Below are 17617 nucleotides of genomic sequence, written 5' to 3' on the forward strand. Positions count from 1 at the left end.
GCTGTCTACACAGTTTAGCGGGCAATGTATCAGTGCAATCCTGAGCAGGGTGGGGTGTCCGTTAGGGGGTGTGTTTGCGTCCGCTGCGGTGTCTGCCCTGTTCCGAGGGTCACGGCAGGTGTTTGGCGATGACATGTTGTCATCGGCACCATTTGGAGTAGGATGGATGCTGAACACGTGAATGTAGTTACGGGATTGGGGAATGAAAATCACCCAGGTGTAGGGCATCTGAGTGGCTCTGTTGGTGAAGCGTCTGCCTTTGGCTCGGGTCATATTCCCAGGGTCCTGGAATCGAGTCCTGCACGGGGCTCCTTGCTCAGTGGGAATCCTGCTGCTTTGTCTCCCGAAGCCTGCTTCTCCCCTTGCTTTTGCTCTCTCTCTCTGTCTCAAACAAACAAATGAAATTTTTAAAGAAAGAAAAGAAAATCACCCAAGTGACAAGCAGAAACGCATTCCTGTTCAGCCCAGTTAGAATAAGCAAGTTGGAATCATCAGCCCTTGGAGGCCTATCTTTTGCGGGGGACAGGGTAGGGCTGATACAGCAGAAGCATTTGATTGATTGATTGATTGATTGATGACTGAGGGATGGGTAACCCAGAGTGTCAGATTAGTTCCAAGCGGGGAGCATAGGTCCTTAAGGAACCCCCCAGGCCACCAGGAAGTCATGCTTCCCTGCTAGAAAGAGGAGAGAAATGACCGTAAGCTCCACTCTGCATGCCCGTGAAGGGGGGAACAGATAGTCTGGACCCTGTTGTAAAAAGCAACACGCCTCTGCTCCTCCTGGGAGCTCAAGTGTGCCTGGGGCGGGCGAGGGGGCAGGTCTGCAGGTCCATCTTCATGCTGGAACGGAGCAAAGCCTGAAAGAAAATTCCAGGCGGGGCCAGAGGACAGCGACCGCTACGGGATCTATGCTTTAATTTCCATTTTCCTGCACACACTTGGAAAGCATTTCTGTTCCCCTCCTCAGCTGAGTATCCGTGGCCCCATGCACGGCTTTCCAGGGGCGGAGGGGGGAGACATGGTCCCAGCTGTCACGGTGTGACTTGTAAAGAGGGAAGACAAAATCACACACACACACACACACACACACACACATGCACACACACCCGAGTTAACATGTTGGAGTGGTAGCCTGCCGCAGCTCAGAATCTGACCTTATTTGGAAGGAGAGTCCACAGAAGTCACCAGCTGAGGTCATCCCGGAGGACGGGGGGCCTCGCCCCGTGGGGCTGGCGTGTTGGCGTGAGCAGGGAGATGTGGACAGAGACATGCACGCAGGGAGAGTGTGGTGCAGAGCTCACAGCGGAGCTGCGACCAGCCGAGGACCGGCCAGAAGCTGCGGGGGACGGAGCAGACCGTCCCGTACCATCTTCTGCCCGAGTGCATCCCTGCTCTGCCCAGACCTCGGACTTTTCTTGTCTCCAGAACAGAGAGACAGAGAGAATCCGAGTCTGTGGTCGAAGCTGCTGGGTTTGCAGAACCTTGTCAGAGCCGCCCAAAGACATTCGTGAGTCCGTGACTACGTGCTGGCTACGTGGGTTCCTAATTTACAGGAAAGGACGGGGAACTCGTGGAGCTTCCCGAGGGACGTCGCCATGACACTGTTCAGCATTTGTCTCCGGACGCTGAGGCTCCGTTCACGAGTTCACAGGCTGCTTCGTGCATTCGGAGCTGTGCAACCTGAAGCAAGTTAAACACCCTCTCTGGGCATGCAGGTGCGCCATCTGGTGAACGGGCATCATCGTGGGCTCCGCATCCCCCCAAGGGTGCAGGCCCATGAGCTGATGTGTGACAAGCATTCCCGGTCGGGCCTGGTGCGTAGTGAGGGCTGCAGATGGAATGGGGGGAAAAGATACAAATAAACCCTTTTTAAAATTTTTATTTTATTTATTTGACAGACAAAGATCACAAGTAGGCAGAGAGGCAGGCAGAGAGAGGAGGAAGCAGGCTCCCTGCTGAGCAGAGAGCCCGATGCGGGGCTCGATCCCAGGACCCTGGGATCATGACCTGAGCCGAAGGCAGAGGCTTTAACCCACTGAGCCACCCAGGCGCCCCTAAACCCTTTTTTCTTAATATAAATAGAATTAGGCTCGTTGCAATATTCAGGATCTTTCTTAGACTCAGGTGAGAAGTTGACATCAGGAAGTCAAAACTGCAGACACTAAAAACACAGAGTGTTCGAGAATGCAGGTCCCCCCCACCCCAAAAAAAAACCCTGTTCTGTTTTCAGAATCCACAGGATTGCAGCTAGGTGCAAGCCTTCCCAGATGAACTACAATTCCCAGCAACCTTTGCAGGTCACTGTGGTCATGTGACAACTCCGGGCCAATGGCATGCAACCTCGATTTCTGGGGCAGCAAGACCGTCCTGTTTCCCCAAGCTCAGCACCCAACAGCATGACCAGCATCAGGAGTGTGTGTGGGTTTGGGGAAGGAGCTGCCGGTCACCACCCGGTTGTCCTGATGGAGGGACCCTTTACCTGTGGTCCTCACACCCCAGCCCATAAAAGGGCACCAGGTTCCAGGGTTAAGACCACAGGGTGCTGGGGAAGCAGCATGGTGAGTGAGTTAACTGGTCTGCAAGGTGCTCGCCAAGGTCCCCGAGAGACGTGACCTTCACTGTCCTCGCCACCAGGAAAGAAAAAGTTAACTGTGTGCAGGGAAGGGAGGTGTTAGCTACCGGGATGTTGGACCTCCCGGTGCAATGTCTGCCTGTCACATCGTCACAGTGCACCCCGGACACTCACGTCACCCATCACGGTGCACACCTGACCCTCCCGTCATGGTGCATACCGGACCCTCCTGTCACGGTGCACCCCTGACCCTGAACAGAAGGCTCTACGTCGAGGCTATGAAACCCTCAAGCTGGAAACCAAAAACGAAGAAAAAAAAAAAAATCTACTTCTGATTTCCCTGCAAGCATTTTTGCTTGGAGCGCGGGGGCATCCCCATGCACAGACGACGTTGGCGTTGTCTCTGCAAAGAGGCTCCCGTTTCTTTCCGTGGTCCATTCCCTAAAAATGCCACATTCCGCGATAATTCATTACATGTAAGAATTACATATACACGGTATACAATGGATAAACCACGTATTTATATACAGACACATCAAATGCTGTACGAAACACAAAGACACAAAACCCCTGTATAAACACAGGCACATTCTATATAATTTTATATGCATATGGATGGGGTTTTCCGATGGCTCTCTGTGTGGCCTGACATGTTGACATGCGTGATAGCGATATGGAATCCGACGTTCAAACTGTGTTTTTTTTTCCTGACTGCAATGAAGCTGTTCCGTTTTGGAGACTTCTTAACAGGGGATGTCTGGGCAGCATTATTGTGTTTTCCACCAGATAATTCAGTGTAGATCAGGTTGCTTCTTGTTCCAGACAATCCGAGCTTTTATGTGACCACATTCATCATTTTCTTGAATTTCTTCCTTGTGATTCGTCACCAGGTCTCATGCATGTGTCCCCAGTTTCAAGGACACAGCGTCCATAGCTGCGTGACGTCTGTCTGGAGCAAGGATTTACTGACATTGTGTTTGCTTATCGAATTTACTCATTTCTTGTTGGCATCCTTGGGATTCTTAGAAAAGCAGCTGTAGGTACCACTGAAGATGGGAATTTCCATTCACACCATAAATTTTCTGGTACATGTTAATCTCCATTCAGTTGGACCTTGATTTTTTTGTTTGTTTGTTTGCATAAATCCTAGTTAGATACTCAGAATCATAGCAAATAATATAATAATAATAATAATAAAATGAATTTTATTTTATTTTTTTGAAGATTTTATTTATTTATTTGACAGAGAGAGATCACAAGTAGGCAGAGAGGCAGGCAGAGAGAGAGAGGAGGAAGCAGGTTCCCTGCTGAGCAGAGAGCCCAACGTGGGGCTCAATCCTAGGACCCTGAGATCATGACCTGAGCTGAAGGCAGAGGCTTTAACCCACTGAGCCACCCAGGCACCCCATAAATTTAAAAAATACCCAGAAACATCACCAAACAAATCATTGGAAAGGATTAATAACCTGTGAAAATTGGTGGCTTTAGTATTGTTTCCAAAAAAAAATGTTATTCACTTCTTTTAGCAATGGCACCCTAATTTTGGAAAGTTTTTGGAAAAGCAGACGTCTATACTGTGACCCCGGTTCCTCCTGTGATGTTTGCAAGGACCGTAGTGCAGAATTTGGCTTTCCAGAAACTCACCGTTTTGACAGGGAATGCAGACCCAAGGTGAACTTTTCACAGGGGCCCTGCGTTCTCTGTTCAACACTGTTTTTCTGGAGCATCTGGGTTTCAGGGCACACTCTCTGCCTGCCTCTCTGCCTACTTGTGATCTCTGTCTGTCAAATAAATAAATAAAATCTTAAAAAGATGAAGATGTGATGTATATATTCCATTGTGTGTATACATCTGTACACTATATAAAATATATTATAATGTGAAGATATTGTATGTGTATGTATGCACACAATACAATGTTACTCAGCCATACAAAAGAAGAAAATCTTGCCATTTACAAAGACATGGATAGATCTAGAGGGGATTAAGGTCAGTAAACTAAGTCAGCCAGAGAAATACAAATACCATAAGAATTCACTCATATGTGGTATTTAAGAAACAAAACATACTGTTTAAATAGAAGTTACTAAAGACACAGCCAAGTCAAGGACACTCAGACCTTCCTCTGTCCCTCTGCAACAGGAAATAGATCTCCCGTATAAAGAATGCCCTCCCTGTACTAAGACGTAAAAAGACATCTTGATTACCAGAAACTGGGGCTTTAAAGATGACAAAGTTGTGTAAACAAATATTTATTTTCTACTCTGCCTCAGCCCAAATTATACACAGAATTCCTTACTCATTCCAGCTCCCAAAAGCTTGTTTTGTTCTCATGCTGTCCATGCTTCACAAATATATTGTCTCGTCATAGAAAAAGCAGAGAAACTGCCTCCCTTGGTCTCAAATTTCAATGTTGGGCTTCCGTGCACGCATAATAAAACTCTGCGGGATTTGTTGTTGTTGTTGTTCCCTTGCTAATCTGTCTCATGTTGATTTAATTCCGAAGCCAGCTGGAGGACGGTGAAAGGTGGAGAAGAATTTTCTCCTCCCAACACCGTGAAGGACTTTTCTTTGGGGATTTTGCCGGGGACCAGCGACCGTCCTTGAATGCAAGTGTGTTGATGCCTATGCTGAAGACCCACATGTGTGGGTTCTGTCTCGGGGTATGCCCGAAATACACCTGCCAAGAACTCTGTGCACACGCGACCTTGGGGCTGACGGCAGAAGCTGGGGTACAGAATTTCAAAGGGACATCGGGCAGTTCGCTGACGACGGCTGCTCCATTGTCTCGTGAGTGGAACGCGTTTCTGTGAACGGAAAAAGACATACATTGTGTATCAAGATAATTACATAGTCTTACAAATGACTTATTTTCATTTGATATTAATATTAAATAATAAATATAATAGTCATTACATATCATTTAATAATGTCTTAAATTAAAATTAAAATAAATAATAAATTAAATATACAATTAATGATATACTTTATACGTCATATATGTTATATATTATATATAAATATATAACTAATATATGTAAATATATAAATATATTATATATTAATAGAAATCCATTTATAAATAAAAATATATAAATATACCTATATTTACATATTTATATATTTGTATTTGTGTACATACCTTATTTATAATTTTTATTTACAAATTTTATGTATAATTTTATATGTACAATTTGTATAATTACATCAATTATACATTATATTTGTAAATGTATATTATCTATATATTTATATATAAATAAAGTAAATAAAATAAAATATATAATCTATATATTTTATATACATAAATATATATCTATGTATAGATATCTCTCTCTATTTTTTTAAGATTATATTTATTTATTTGACAGAGAAAGAGATCACAAGGAGGCAGAGAGGCAGGCAGAGAGAGGGGTAAACAGACTCCCTGATGAGCAGAGAGGCCGATGGGGGGCTTGATCCCAGGACCCTGAGATCATGACCTGAGCCGAAGGCAGAGGCTCAACCCACTAAGCCACCCACGTGCCCCTGGATAGCTATATATTTATATAAATATATTGATCTATATATTGATTTATATATATAAATATATAATTACATATTTATATATTTATATTTATATAGATCTATATATTATAGATCTATCTATATATTATATAGATCTATATATTATAGATCTATCTATATATTATATATATATTATATATATCTATATAGATATATATTATTATCTATATATCTATATAGATATATATATATCTATATAGATAGATATATCTATATATCTATATAGATATATCTATATATATTATATAGATATATCTATATATATCATATAGATATATCTATATATATCTATATATTATAATCTATATATTATAGATCTATATATAAATCTATATATGTATATATTAATAGATTTATAAAACCTATATATTTTTATATATTTATAGATTTATACAGATATCTACATATTTATATATTTATATAGAGTCATATAGATACATTTATAGTATACAAACTTATATTTATATGTTATTACTATATATTTATATAAATAAGTTTATATTATATATTTTATATATACATATATTATTTATATGCTATATAATAATACAAGTATATGTATTTACATACATATCATATTCATATACATAAATTATACATTTATAGGTAAATATATATTAAAAATAACATCTATTGTTTAAAAATAAACTAATATAATATAGAGGATATATATAATACGTAGACAACAATATATTATGTAATAATTACATATATTACATAATTATTACATATATTATAACATGTAACATATAACATATATTACCCATATGTACATAATTACACACATTACATAATATATTGTAATTATATTATAGAGAAATACAGAATACATATATGAACACCGGTACTTACATGATCATAGCAGCAAGAACATGCATACATATGTTCTATCTCACTAGGAACTGTGTGAAAAAGAAACTGCTAAATTAGATTTTACCCAGTGCACACGACAGCGGGCGTCATTGGTAGTAAACGGTCAGTAATAGTCTCATGAAGACGGACGGGGGGACGGGGAAGGTGTGCGGTCTTACAGAACCCACCACACGCCCTGTGGGGCTCATATGCCAAGCCCGGAATTCGGCAGGTGTATTCAAAGGTGTATTAACGTGCTTGGTTATTCGCTGAGCCCCCTAAGTTTGTGGGTGGCTTGAAAGTTAGGGGTCCTCATGTGCCGGCCTCCACAGCTTCTCAAAGGGCACAGCCCACGTGCCCCACCCAACATGCGAGGCATCCCCTGGGAATCTCAGAATTGTTATTCGGATAAGCACCATCACCATTTTTAAACACAAAAGTTAGTCTTGGTGTCTCTTCTCCGAGACGTCCTTCCCTACGGGGCTGCTCGGGCGTTGTGCACAAAACACACAGACAACAGCCTGTGTTTGTTGACGAACCTGTTGTGAGATCTCGTGATGAAGAGACAGAAGATGCCGGGGGGCATTGAGGGAGGGGAGCCTGTCCTGTTGCATGAACAGTCACCTGAAGGTCAGACACACAAAGGGATGGATTTGCTTGTCCTGCTTGTCCCCTGTCACACGGGCTGCTATTCCGGTTCCCAAGGTCGACGCTGTAGGGGGGGTCTGGGTTGACCTCCCCCATCCCCATCCACATCATGGACCCTGCCCCAAATGCGTATGCATCAGAGTCCTCCTCTGTGGATAGCTCAGGATGCAGAAACAGTCCACGGAGGGACAGACGGTGTCTAGACATTCCTTTGACAGAAAGCACCCAACAAGGACGGGACATTTACCCACAGGGGGCAGCGAAACGGGCTGGTCAGGGGCTGCAGGCAAAACCCAACACTGTCACCTTGAACTGGAGACCAAAGAGGAAGCAGGGAGATGGGACCATTGCAACGCCAGCCGCTTCCTCCAGCATGGGCACACCCTCTCCCTTGCTCCGGCTCAGACCTTGGGTTGATAGCTCATATCCACGTCCAGCGTGCTGAGAACACGCTTTTACCCTTTTTTGTCTGGCTTTTCCCCCACAGCGGAATGTGAAACCTGCAAAGATAAGGGGTGTGTCCCCAGTGCTTGCAACAGGGACACATAGGAGAAAGTCAGTAGGTATTTCTTAGTTGCATGCGTGCTAAAACGAATGAATGAATGTGTTTCGTTCTGCCCAGACTGCCTGCCCACACACTGGCAGGGGAGACGGGTTTAAACACATAAACAGATGTAGGGCTTTAAAAATATCCATGATAGGGACGCCTGAGTAGCTCCGTCAGTTAGGCGTCTGCCTTCAACTCAGGTCACGATCTCAGGGTTCTGGAATCGAGTCCCGCATCGGGCTCCCTGCTCAGCGGGGAATCTGCTTCTCCCTCTCCCTCTACTGTTCCCCCTGCTTGTGCTCTCTCTCACTCTGTCAAATAAATACATAAAATCTTTTTTTAATTAAAAATATACATGATATACTGAAATATTACAGATTGTAATATACCAATATTTGGAAGACCTCGGTACAGCAACGTGTAAGCAGAAATGAGAAAGCCATCCTCTTTATTTAGGAAGCCAGGTATTGAAGAACTATGCAAATGTGGAAAATAAGGCCGCTCTTGCCCCTCCCCTCAATTTTTGTTCAGGAAGATGTATTTATTTTTCCACTAAAAATGTGTGATTTGGGTAAAGCATACGGGCTTCTTGTAATTACCTTCAATGTATTAAGTAAAGAAACACCTAAAATTTTTCAGTTACTATTTCTAAGATGGAAAATATAGATGTTGACAACCCATGTAAACAAATGTCCCGGGGTTCCCTGATCATTTTTAGGAATCTCGAGGAGTCTTGTGGCCAGAACGTTTGAGAATTTCTGCTAGGTTGTATGAATCAGGATGTTGAAGTCACTAAAAGCCCATCTCAAAATGGGTCAATCCATAAAGAAAATATCACCTAAGAAGACCTACTGAGGTTTGAGCCTCTGGGGTGGAGTGATTTGAGGATTCAATAATTTCCTCCGGTGTCTGGCTTTGCTGGTTTTGGACCTCACTGTTGCAAGGCATTAGCCAGTTTTATTCATGGCCACAGATGGCTGCTGTAGCACCAGCCATCACAGCCTCATCCATTAATATCCAGGGCCCTAATTAAGAGCATTTTCTTTCACTTCCTTCTTTTAAGGATAAAGATTTCCACGTGGAAGCTACCAGGCAACTTCTCAGCCTTGATTGACCCACAATGTTCCACAGCATCCCTCACCCAAATCAATCAGATAAAGATGCATGAATTATGGAGGAGAATCAGAATCCCAGCTATGTCTCTCCCAGTTACCACAATCCTACAAAGTAAAAAATCCAAGGCTTCATCTTATGTATTTAGTTAGTTCTAAGTAATCTCCATACCCAACGTGGGACTCGAACTCACAACCCTGGGATTAAGAGCCACGAGCTCCCCCGACTGAGCCCGCCAGGGGTCCCTCCACGGATTCATCTTCAACTTCAGCAGGTCTTTTTTCCATGTCTGATGTTGAGTCGGGGCAAAGGAGGGATTGAAAGTAAACCAGTAGCCTAACCTACAAACATTTTGTCTATTGCTTGTATCAAGTGGTTTGCAACTGTAGCTCTTCATACATGGCGATGTGTATGTTTACAAGCGGGTAATATATGGATAAATTGTTGCAATCATGATGTCCTGTTTATAATGGCAAATAAATTGTTGCAATCATGATATCCTGTTTATAATGGCAAATACCATCTCTCGATCTCTTGCTTGTCCTTTTCAGATTAATTCATTGGCCTTAGGTCACAAAAGTGTGTTGTGCAGTCAAATCGGTTGGTGTCTTTTTCGTAGTTTCTGGGTTTGAAATCTATCCCAACATATGGTTATTATGGTTTAAAAAAAGAAAAGAAAAGAAAGTTGTATAATGGACCTGTGGCCAGGACTGGGGAGGCTCGCCTGCGGCTTACTGCCTTCTGCCCCGGTTTCTGAGCACAAATTCAGAGTACCAAGGGTCCCACGGGGCAGGCGGGTGTGTGGGGCAGGGGTGAGGTCACGATGGAAGTGTGTGTTGGGACACGCGGCAGCTGCTGGGACGTCTGCAACCTTCTGTTTGATCATCTCTGCAGTTTCCCCAATTCCCTCTGGCCACCATGCATCTTTCTCCACCTTCTCCTGCCACATCCCCACCTGGTCCATCAATCAGAACAGAGCTTGTTGCTTGAGCATGCATCATGGGAACCCATCCGGTCCCCAGACTCCGTTTTCTGATCCCAGGGTGCCCGTAGGGAAGCCAGAGGATGTGTGTCCCTCACAGCTTCCCCAGAGGACTGCAAATGTTGCCTGCTCGGGGCTGACCCAGGGCTGGTGAGTGGGTGGGAGGCTCGGAGGCTGGGTCAGGGGCGATCCTTCCTTCTTTCAAACCCACATGCACCTGCCATTGTTTCCTGTTCTGCCGAGAGCTGCTAGAACACCAGCATTCCAACTCTGCCTTCCGGAGAGCTTAGGGGGGTAACAGGATACAGAAGGTTGGTGTAGGGACAGCAGAGCCATGCGGGCTTTCTTCCCCAAGCCAGCAGGAAACAGCCATTCACCCCTAACCCTCCTATGCTCTCATGCAAAGGCCATCCACTCCTGCTCTCAGGTCCTGTCTGTGTTTTGGAAGCTGGGGAGGGAGTGCCCCCAGCAGCTCGTGGTGGAGACCAGGGAGGCACTCTGGACCCTACGGTGAACAGGATGCCCCACCCCAGCAAGGCTGGTGCCTCTGAGCAGCGAGACCCCAGCAGGGAGCTGGCATAACCTGACTTTTGCCCCTGATAATTCGCCCAGATGCCCAGGATGTGAATGTGTGCACAAGCCAGAGCCTTGTGCTCTACTAGGAGAGAGATGTGCCCACCCCTGGAGAGAAGGGAGGCTGCCCTCTGCACAGTCCATCAGCTACCAGGAACTCCAATGAGCATGCAGACCCCAGATGGTTCCTCCTGCCCTTTGTCTTGATTGTTCCACTCAGACCCCTGAGACATATGTCAAGGAAGCTGTGGGGGAGACCAGGGAAGGGAACACCCTCATTTCTTCCCTCAGGGCAGACGGTTCTGCTGGGTTCAGCCCCAAACTGGCTTCTACCCAGAAGGTTCTCTTGCTAAAGGACAGGGTTTCTCAATGAGAGGCAATGTCTGGAAACATTTTCTGTTGTTACAAGTGGGGGTCTGGTGTTCCTGGCACTTGATGGGTGGAGACCAGGGGTCATGCTCAGAGTCCTACAAGATGCACAGGACGTCCCACCTCAAAGAATGGTCCAGCCTCAGATGTCAGTCCTGCTGATGCCAAGAAACACTGCTTCAAAACAAGGGACTCTATCCAGCCACCCAATATCCATCCATCCATCCATCTCTCCATCCATCCATCATTCATCCATCCATCAAAACATCTGTCCATCCATCCATCCATCCATCAAAACATCTGCCAATCCATCCATCCATTCATCCATCCATCCATCCAATCATCCATCCATCCATCCATCTCTCCATCCATCCATCATTCATCCATCCATCAAAACATCTGTCCATCCATCCATCCATCCATCAAAACATCTGCCAATCCATCCATCCATCCATCCATCCATCCATCCAATCATCCATCCATACATCCATCTCTCCATCCATCCATCATTCATCCATCCATCAAAACATCTGTCCATCCATCCAAACATCTCTCTCTCCATCCATCCATCCATCCATCCATCCAATCATCAATCCATCCGTCCATCTCTCCATCCATCCATCATTCATCCATCCATCAAAACATCTGTCCATCCATCCATCCATCCATCCATCAAAACATCTGCCAATCCATCCAAACATCCATCCATCCCTCCCTCCCTCCATCCAAACATCCATCCATCCATCCATCCATCCATCCATCCATCCATCCACCCACCCACCCATCCATCCACCCATCCAACCATCCATCTGTCCATCCATCCACACATCCGTCCGTCCATCCATCCATCCATCCATCCATCCATCCATCCATCCATCCCAGTGGTTAGCACCCCAGGGATGATTCTGCTTCTCAGGGGATCATTGACAATGTCTGGAGTTGTTTCTGGTTGTCACCACTGAGGGAGGAAACAGCATGCTCCGGCACCTGGTGGGTGGAGATCAGGGACATTGCTCCATACCCTACAGTGCACGGGATGCCCCATCTCAGAGAGTGACCTACCCCACATGTCACTAGTGCCAGGTGAAACTCCTGCTGCTGGGTAACTTCTAATCCACAAAAAGGGAACAATCTGGAAATCCATGTAGTAAAGGAGGCAGGAGCTGCCTGGGACATTTGGAAACAGATCTCTGATTACTGGAGGTCTGTCCAGGACCCATTCCTCACTGGAGGGCCTTTGCACACGGTACTCCACAGTTTGCTCACTTGAGGCCAGAATGAGGCCAAACAGAATGAGCCATGGCATGGCTGTAGGGGGACACTTGGTAAATATTGGAGCGAACAGCGAGACCAGCACAGAGCCCAGGGAACCTCCACCTTCCCCTGGAAGCAAGGGGCCTGTTGGGGTTGAGCAGGACTCCCGTTGGACCTGACTCTTCCCCTGTATGTCCAGCTTCATGAGAACATTTCTCCTCTTCCAGGCTGTTGGGCCAGGGATAGACAACAGGGGTAGTGACACCAGAAGGGGCTTGCCTCAGATATTTCTCAGATCTCAATCCTCCTACCACCAGTCCAGGGGCTGCAGAGATTTCAAGGAACCTTCCAGGGGCTCTATAGCCCTGTAGATACCTATCCAGACCCCAGAAGGAGCGAAGCAGGTGCCCACAGCCCATAGTGGGGGCAGAGCTCCATGCGTCTTCTCCGTTTGGACAGACCAGCAATACATTGACGGTACTGTGGGTGTGCATCCTGGAGCCCCTTAGGGTAGAAATGGTCACAATGAGGCGGGCACTACACTCGTGGTTTCCAGGTGGCTCTACCCAGTGCCTGACCTGCTTTCAATTTCTTAACAGCTTTGGGCCTATCTGTGATGTGCGGTGAAAACCCCCACCCGTGCCTGTCCCCTGGTGGGACAGGCTGGCTGGTGGCTATAGATCGAGGTGCCGTCTTTATGGATGGTGGCTTCTAGAACCAGGAGCCCTTTCTTTTTTTGCCTCTGCCCCCTTTTTTCTGACACCAGTGAGCCTGAATGGCTTTGGAGCATGCCAACTTCCTGTTCCCTGTGGGGTTGCGAGTGGGTGACTTGGCACAATGGGGAACCAGAGGAAATCCAGCAAAGTCCTGCTCTGGGGAGGCCAAGATGCTGGGATAATAGGACGAATGTTATAGGGATACTCATACTGTTGCTTGGCAATCTCCCAGTCCGATGGGCATTGGAGGACATCCCCGCCCTCCGGTCCTGATCCTTAATGAGGTTTCCCATCGGCGATGTTCTCTTGGACATTTTCCTCTCATTTCTGGAGCCTCAGTTGTGCCGATTCCCAAAGCGTGGAATGTGGAACCTTAGGCGGGGGGTTCCCTGACACCCCGACGTCTGTGGGGGTTTGGGAGGAGCAGTTTTCATAATAATACAAAGACCTCGTTCATTGGTATGTGTACCGATGTTGTAGACGTGATATGGGGTGAAGCTGTGAGGCAGGTGGCTGGGTTAGAGGGGCGGTGAACCCCCTCCCCCCGGGACTCCTCTGTCCTCCTCCCCCCAACCCCTGCAGGTGACTTTACAGGGCAGGAAGCCCAACTGTTCTATTCCTGAGCAACAGGCACGTCAACCCCCCTGCAGATAGATGTCCCCTGGACACCTCAGCGGGTGGGATGATGACAGTCTGTGGACCAAAGAGGGCCACAGAGAATGAGGAGTTCTGGAAATAATTGCCAGGTCTTTCTGACCACTGGTCCTTGGGCTCCCCTATGGCCCCAGCCAAGCGTTCCCTCCTCCCCATCTGGCCCATCTGGCAGACACTACTCTCCCTCTATGAGTCTCCATGGCTCACAGGTCTCCTGTTCTAACACCGACTGCTACCCTGCATTCTTCTCCCGACCCTTCAAGTGTGTGTCCAGCATTTCCAGCTCTCCTGGGCAGCATCCCTGGGCACCCGCTGCCCCTGTGCACCCCTTTTCTCTGTACATTCAACGGGACTCATGAAAGAGCAGAAGGTTTTAAATTGGCAGCTCCTGGGTCTACACCCAGCCACGGGCCTCCCTGTCCTGCCAGATTCTGGACCGCAGACTTGAACTATTCCCTAAATTTGACTTTTGGCACACCTCCATCCATTCAAGGATGCACACACTCACTCGTTCCCTTTTTCATACATTTAATTGACTCGTGTTCTCGCGCACACGTTCAGTCATTCCTGAATACACGCATTCACTCGTTCCCTTGTTCATGCCTTTAATGCATTCATTCACTCCCGTGCAAACTCACTCATGCACGCGTGGATCTGGGCATTCCTGCAGTCGTCCAGGTACGCGTACACGAACTCACTCATCGCTGCGTGGAGCCCCCTCATTCCCTCCCTCCTGGGTTCCCGCCTTCATTCACGCACGCTTGCATTGGGTTGTTCGTGTCCCTGGTCACTCATGCACATTCTCGCTCATGCCTTCACGCGTGGTGCACCCCCGCATCCGTGCACGCGGCCCGTCACTCACACATCCGAGTGCGGAGCGCACGGTCGCACCCACCCGCTGGCGGCGTCCTGCGGGCCCGCACAGCTGCACTCCTGCACGCGCACACTCACTGGCGCCTCCGCCCATGCGCGCACGGATTCAACTGCTGAGGCGCCAAGGCTTCATTTATCTTGCGATCCTCTCCCGCGTCCCGGCGTGCGCCAGTGCCTGACTCCTTCCTTCGCCCACCCCCGAATGCAGTACGATCCAGTGCGCCGCAGTCCCTGCGGGTAGGTTTCCCAGCGTGGCCTCTCCAGCGCAGCCGGCTGGCCTCGGGCCCAGGCTTCGGGGCCACAGCAAACATTTACTCTGCAGCGGGCTGGGTAAAGGTTAAATGTCCGAACCTCGACACCTCGGGCTCCCGGATTCCGCGGGGAGGGGGCCTCGGGGGCAGGGGCGGGGCGCGGGGTCGGAAGGCGGCCGCCGGCCCAGTACGGCTCTCTCCCGGCCGCGGGACTCGCGGCAGGCGGCGCGCGAGGGAGGCGGGCTGGGGCTGCGGCTCCTCCGTGGGGGACCCGCGCCCCGGAGGCCGAGCGGGGGTGGGGCCGGGCTTCCGGCGAGCGGCCAATCGCGGGGCGCGGGCCGCGGGGCCCTCCCAGCGCCGGCCGGGCCAGAGGCCGCGGGAGCGCGCAGGAGGTGTGGGGGGCGAGGGGTTGCGGGGGGGCTGGGGAGCAATTTGGGGAGGGCGCCCCGGGAGGTGCGGGAGCGCTAGGGAGGCGCGGGACGGTGGGCGTGGCGAGGGCTGGGGGTGCGGGAGCGCGCAGGGGGTGCGGGGGCGTGGAGGCCGCTTGGTCGTGCTGGGGGCCCAGGGGGCGCAGGGCTGCCTGAGAGCCCACCGCGAGGTGTGCAGGTTGGGGAGCGCAGTGGGATCCTCGCGAGAAAGGTGACGGAGCCACAGGGCCAGGGTGAGGCCGGGCCCCCCAGGAGCGCGGAGGAGGGGCGGGGCGCAGCCAGGGCGCCGGTGACTCCGTAGCAGTCGGAAAGTCGAGGGGCGCCGGGCGGGAGCCCAGGACCAACCAGAGTCGGGAGAAAGTGGGGGGCGCAGCGGGGACGCTTCTAAAACCCGGGCGGGCAAGGGCCTGAGGGTGTCCCAGGGCAGGGAGGACAAGCGGGGCGCAGAGGGTTGCAGGAGACCCCGGGGCGAGGACGGGGCGTCGCGGGGAGCCTGGCTGGAAGGCAGAGGCTGCCCAGGAGCCTGGAGGGTGAGGTGCAGGGAAGGGGGTCGTGGGTGTGGCTTCCAGTCAGTGGCGCCCAGCTGACACGGGGCGGGTAGGGGGGCCGTGGGTTGGGGTACAGCTATGGGTGTCTGGAACGCTGAGCTGTCCCTGCAGGCCTGGAAATCTGCGAGGGTCCCCTGGAGACCACGCCTCCGCTAGGCCCTGCCTCAGGCTGCAGAGTTCACCCACCACGCCCAAGAGAGCCCAGGCGCCCAGCGGCCCCACTGTACCCAAACCATGCCCGGTGAGTCTGCAAACGCTTTCCGTCCAACCTCTCTGTTCCGACTGGTCCCTCTGAGATCCATCTGCTCTGGGGAGACCCCCCGCCTTTGCCTGCACAATCACCCCCAAGCCCCTCGTCTCCCCAGTGCCTCCCGAAGGTATCCTTGGGTTTGCAGAGACTGGCCCGGCCAGGCGCAGATGAGATGGGCTGAGTCTCACACCCCCCCTCCCAGGGGTCCATTTATAGGCTGGTCAGGGGGCCTCCAGATTCCTGAATTTCCCTTCTGTAAAACGCAGCCCTAGGACTTTACATGGGCTTGTTTCTCGGGCATAAAATTTCACTGAGTGCTTTTCTGACCCACTGGTAGACAGATGGGAAGCTCATGTCCCTAAAAGTTTAGGAACACAGTGCCTTTGGGGTTTCCCAAGTTCAGACCACAGGCACACGTCGTTATTCCAGTAAAATTGGGATAACTCCCCCCCCACCCCCGTCCCCCCAGCAGGGCAGCGGACTTGAGCTTAGGGCAAGGTTTGGCTGCCACCGAGGGTCAGATTCAGTCCTATGCACCTGCCTTTCCAGGGGGCTTGTGGACATCCGATGTGGACAGTTCAGAGGGCTAGAAATTAGATCATGGGATTGTGGCCTTAACCCGTAAGAGAGAGGCATGTTCTGTTTTTATCAAGAAGAACTCCGCCTCGCACCAGACCAAGACCAGAGGAGATCATCCATGAGGCACCCCCCCCCTCCTTTTTCCAAACAACAGGTAACTTTGTATCAGAGGAGCAATTTGGTAAAATCACACAGCAGTTTCCATGCTGCTCTCTCCCTGTCTGGCCTCAGAAAGGAAAATGGTTGAGGCGGGGCCCGTGGCATGGTTTCCTGTGGTTCCTGCTGTATGAATCTTGTCGGAGGAGAAGCAGAACGGTTTCTCTGTTCCCGGGAGCAGTTTCCAGGTCTCCAGAACGAAAACCACTTTCCCCCCCAAACCCACTAGGGTCCGTATAATGGCAGCATTCAATGAGCAACCTTTGGACGTGTCTGCATCGGCCCTGGAATGTGCTCGAAGACCCGAAGTGGGTATTTGGGGAACAAAAACCACCTTTGAGTAAAATGGCAGGGACCAAGGGGGAAGCTGGCCATGTTATTTCGGGGAGGGGAGGGTGGATAGAAAATGGAGGGAGTGGAGGACGCACAAGGACGAGAAACGGGTAAAAATGAACCTTTCTCCCAGATTCATTATGAAATAGTCAGCCACCACATTCTTTGGGTGGAACTTCATGTTGAGAGAATATCTTTTTTTTTTCTCCTTAAGCCGTTGATTGGAGTACAGCCACTCGTGTTCTGTGTGTTTCCCCGAGTCCTCACCCTGGCACTATGTTGGGGGACAGCAGACTCTAATTACGGTGTCCTTGGACGGTCATGGAGGTTCTTTGATGCCACCATGAGATTT

General features: G+C 49.2%; 1 protein-coding gene across 7 annotated transcripts in view; it reads left to right on the forward strand.

Annotated features, from left to right (window-relative positions):
• Positions 1–14842: 14842 nt before the first annotated feature.
• The window catches only part of LOC123935762 (glycogenin-2-like), a 34441-nt gene continuing 31666 nt past the window's right edge, over positions 14843–17617 (forward strand). For 5 of the 7 annotated variants that reach the window (XM_045996559.1, XM_045996561.1, XM_045996564.1 and 2 more), the window contains exons 1-2: positions 15234–15363; positions 16059–16188. In XM_045996559.1, coding sequence (XP_045852515.1) covers positions 16182–16188 — 7 coding nt within the window. In that variant the 5' untranslated portion in view covers positions 15234–15363; positions 16059–16181. Of the gene's footprint in view, positions 14958–15233; positions 15364–16058; positions 16189–17161; positions 17241–17617 lie in introns of those variants that run through there. The other 2 variants (XM_045996562.1, XM_045996560.1) reach the window with 2 other exon arrangements.

This window comes from Meles meles, chromosome Y (genome assembly GCF_922984935.1).
Source record: "Meles meles chromosome Y, mMelMel3.1 paternal haplotype, whole genome shotgun sequence".
Classification (NCBI taxonomy): domain Eukaryota; kingdom Metazoa; phylum Chordata; class Mammalia; order Carnivora; family Mustelidae; genus Meles; species Meles meles.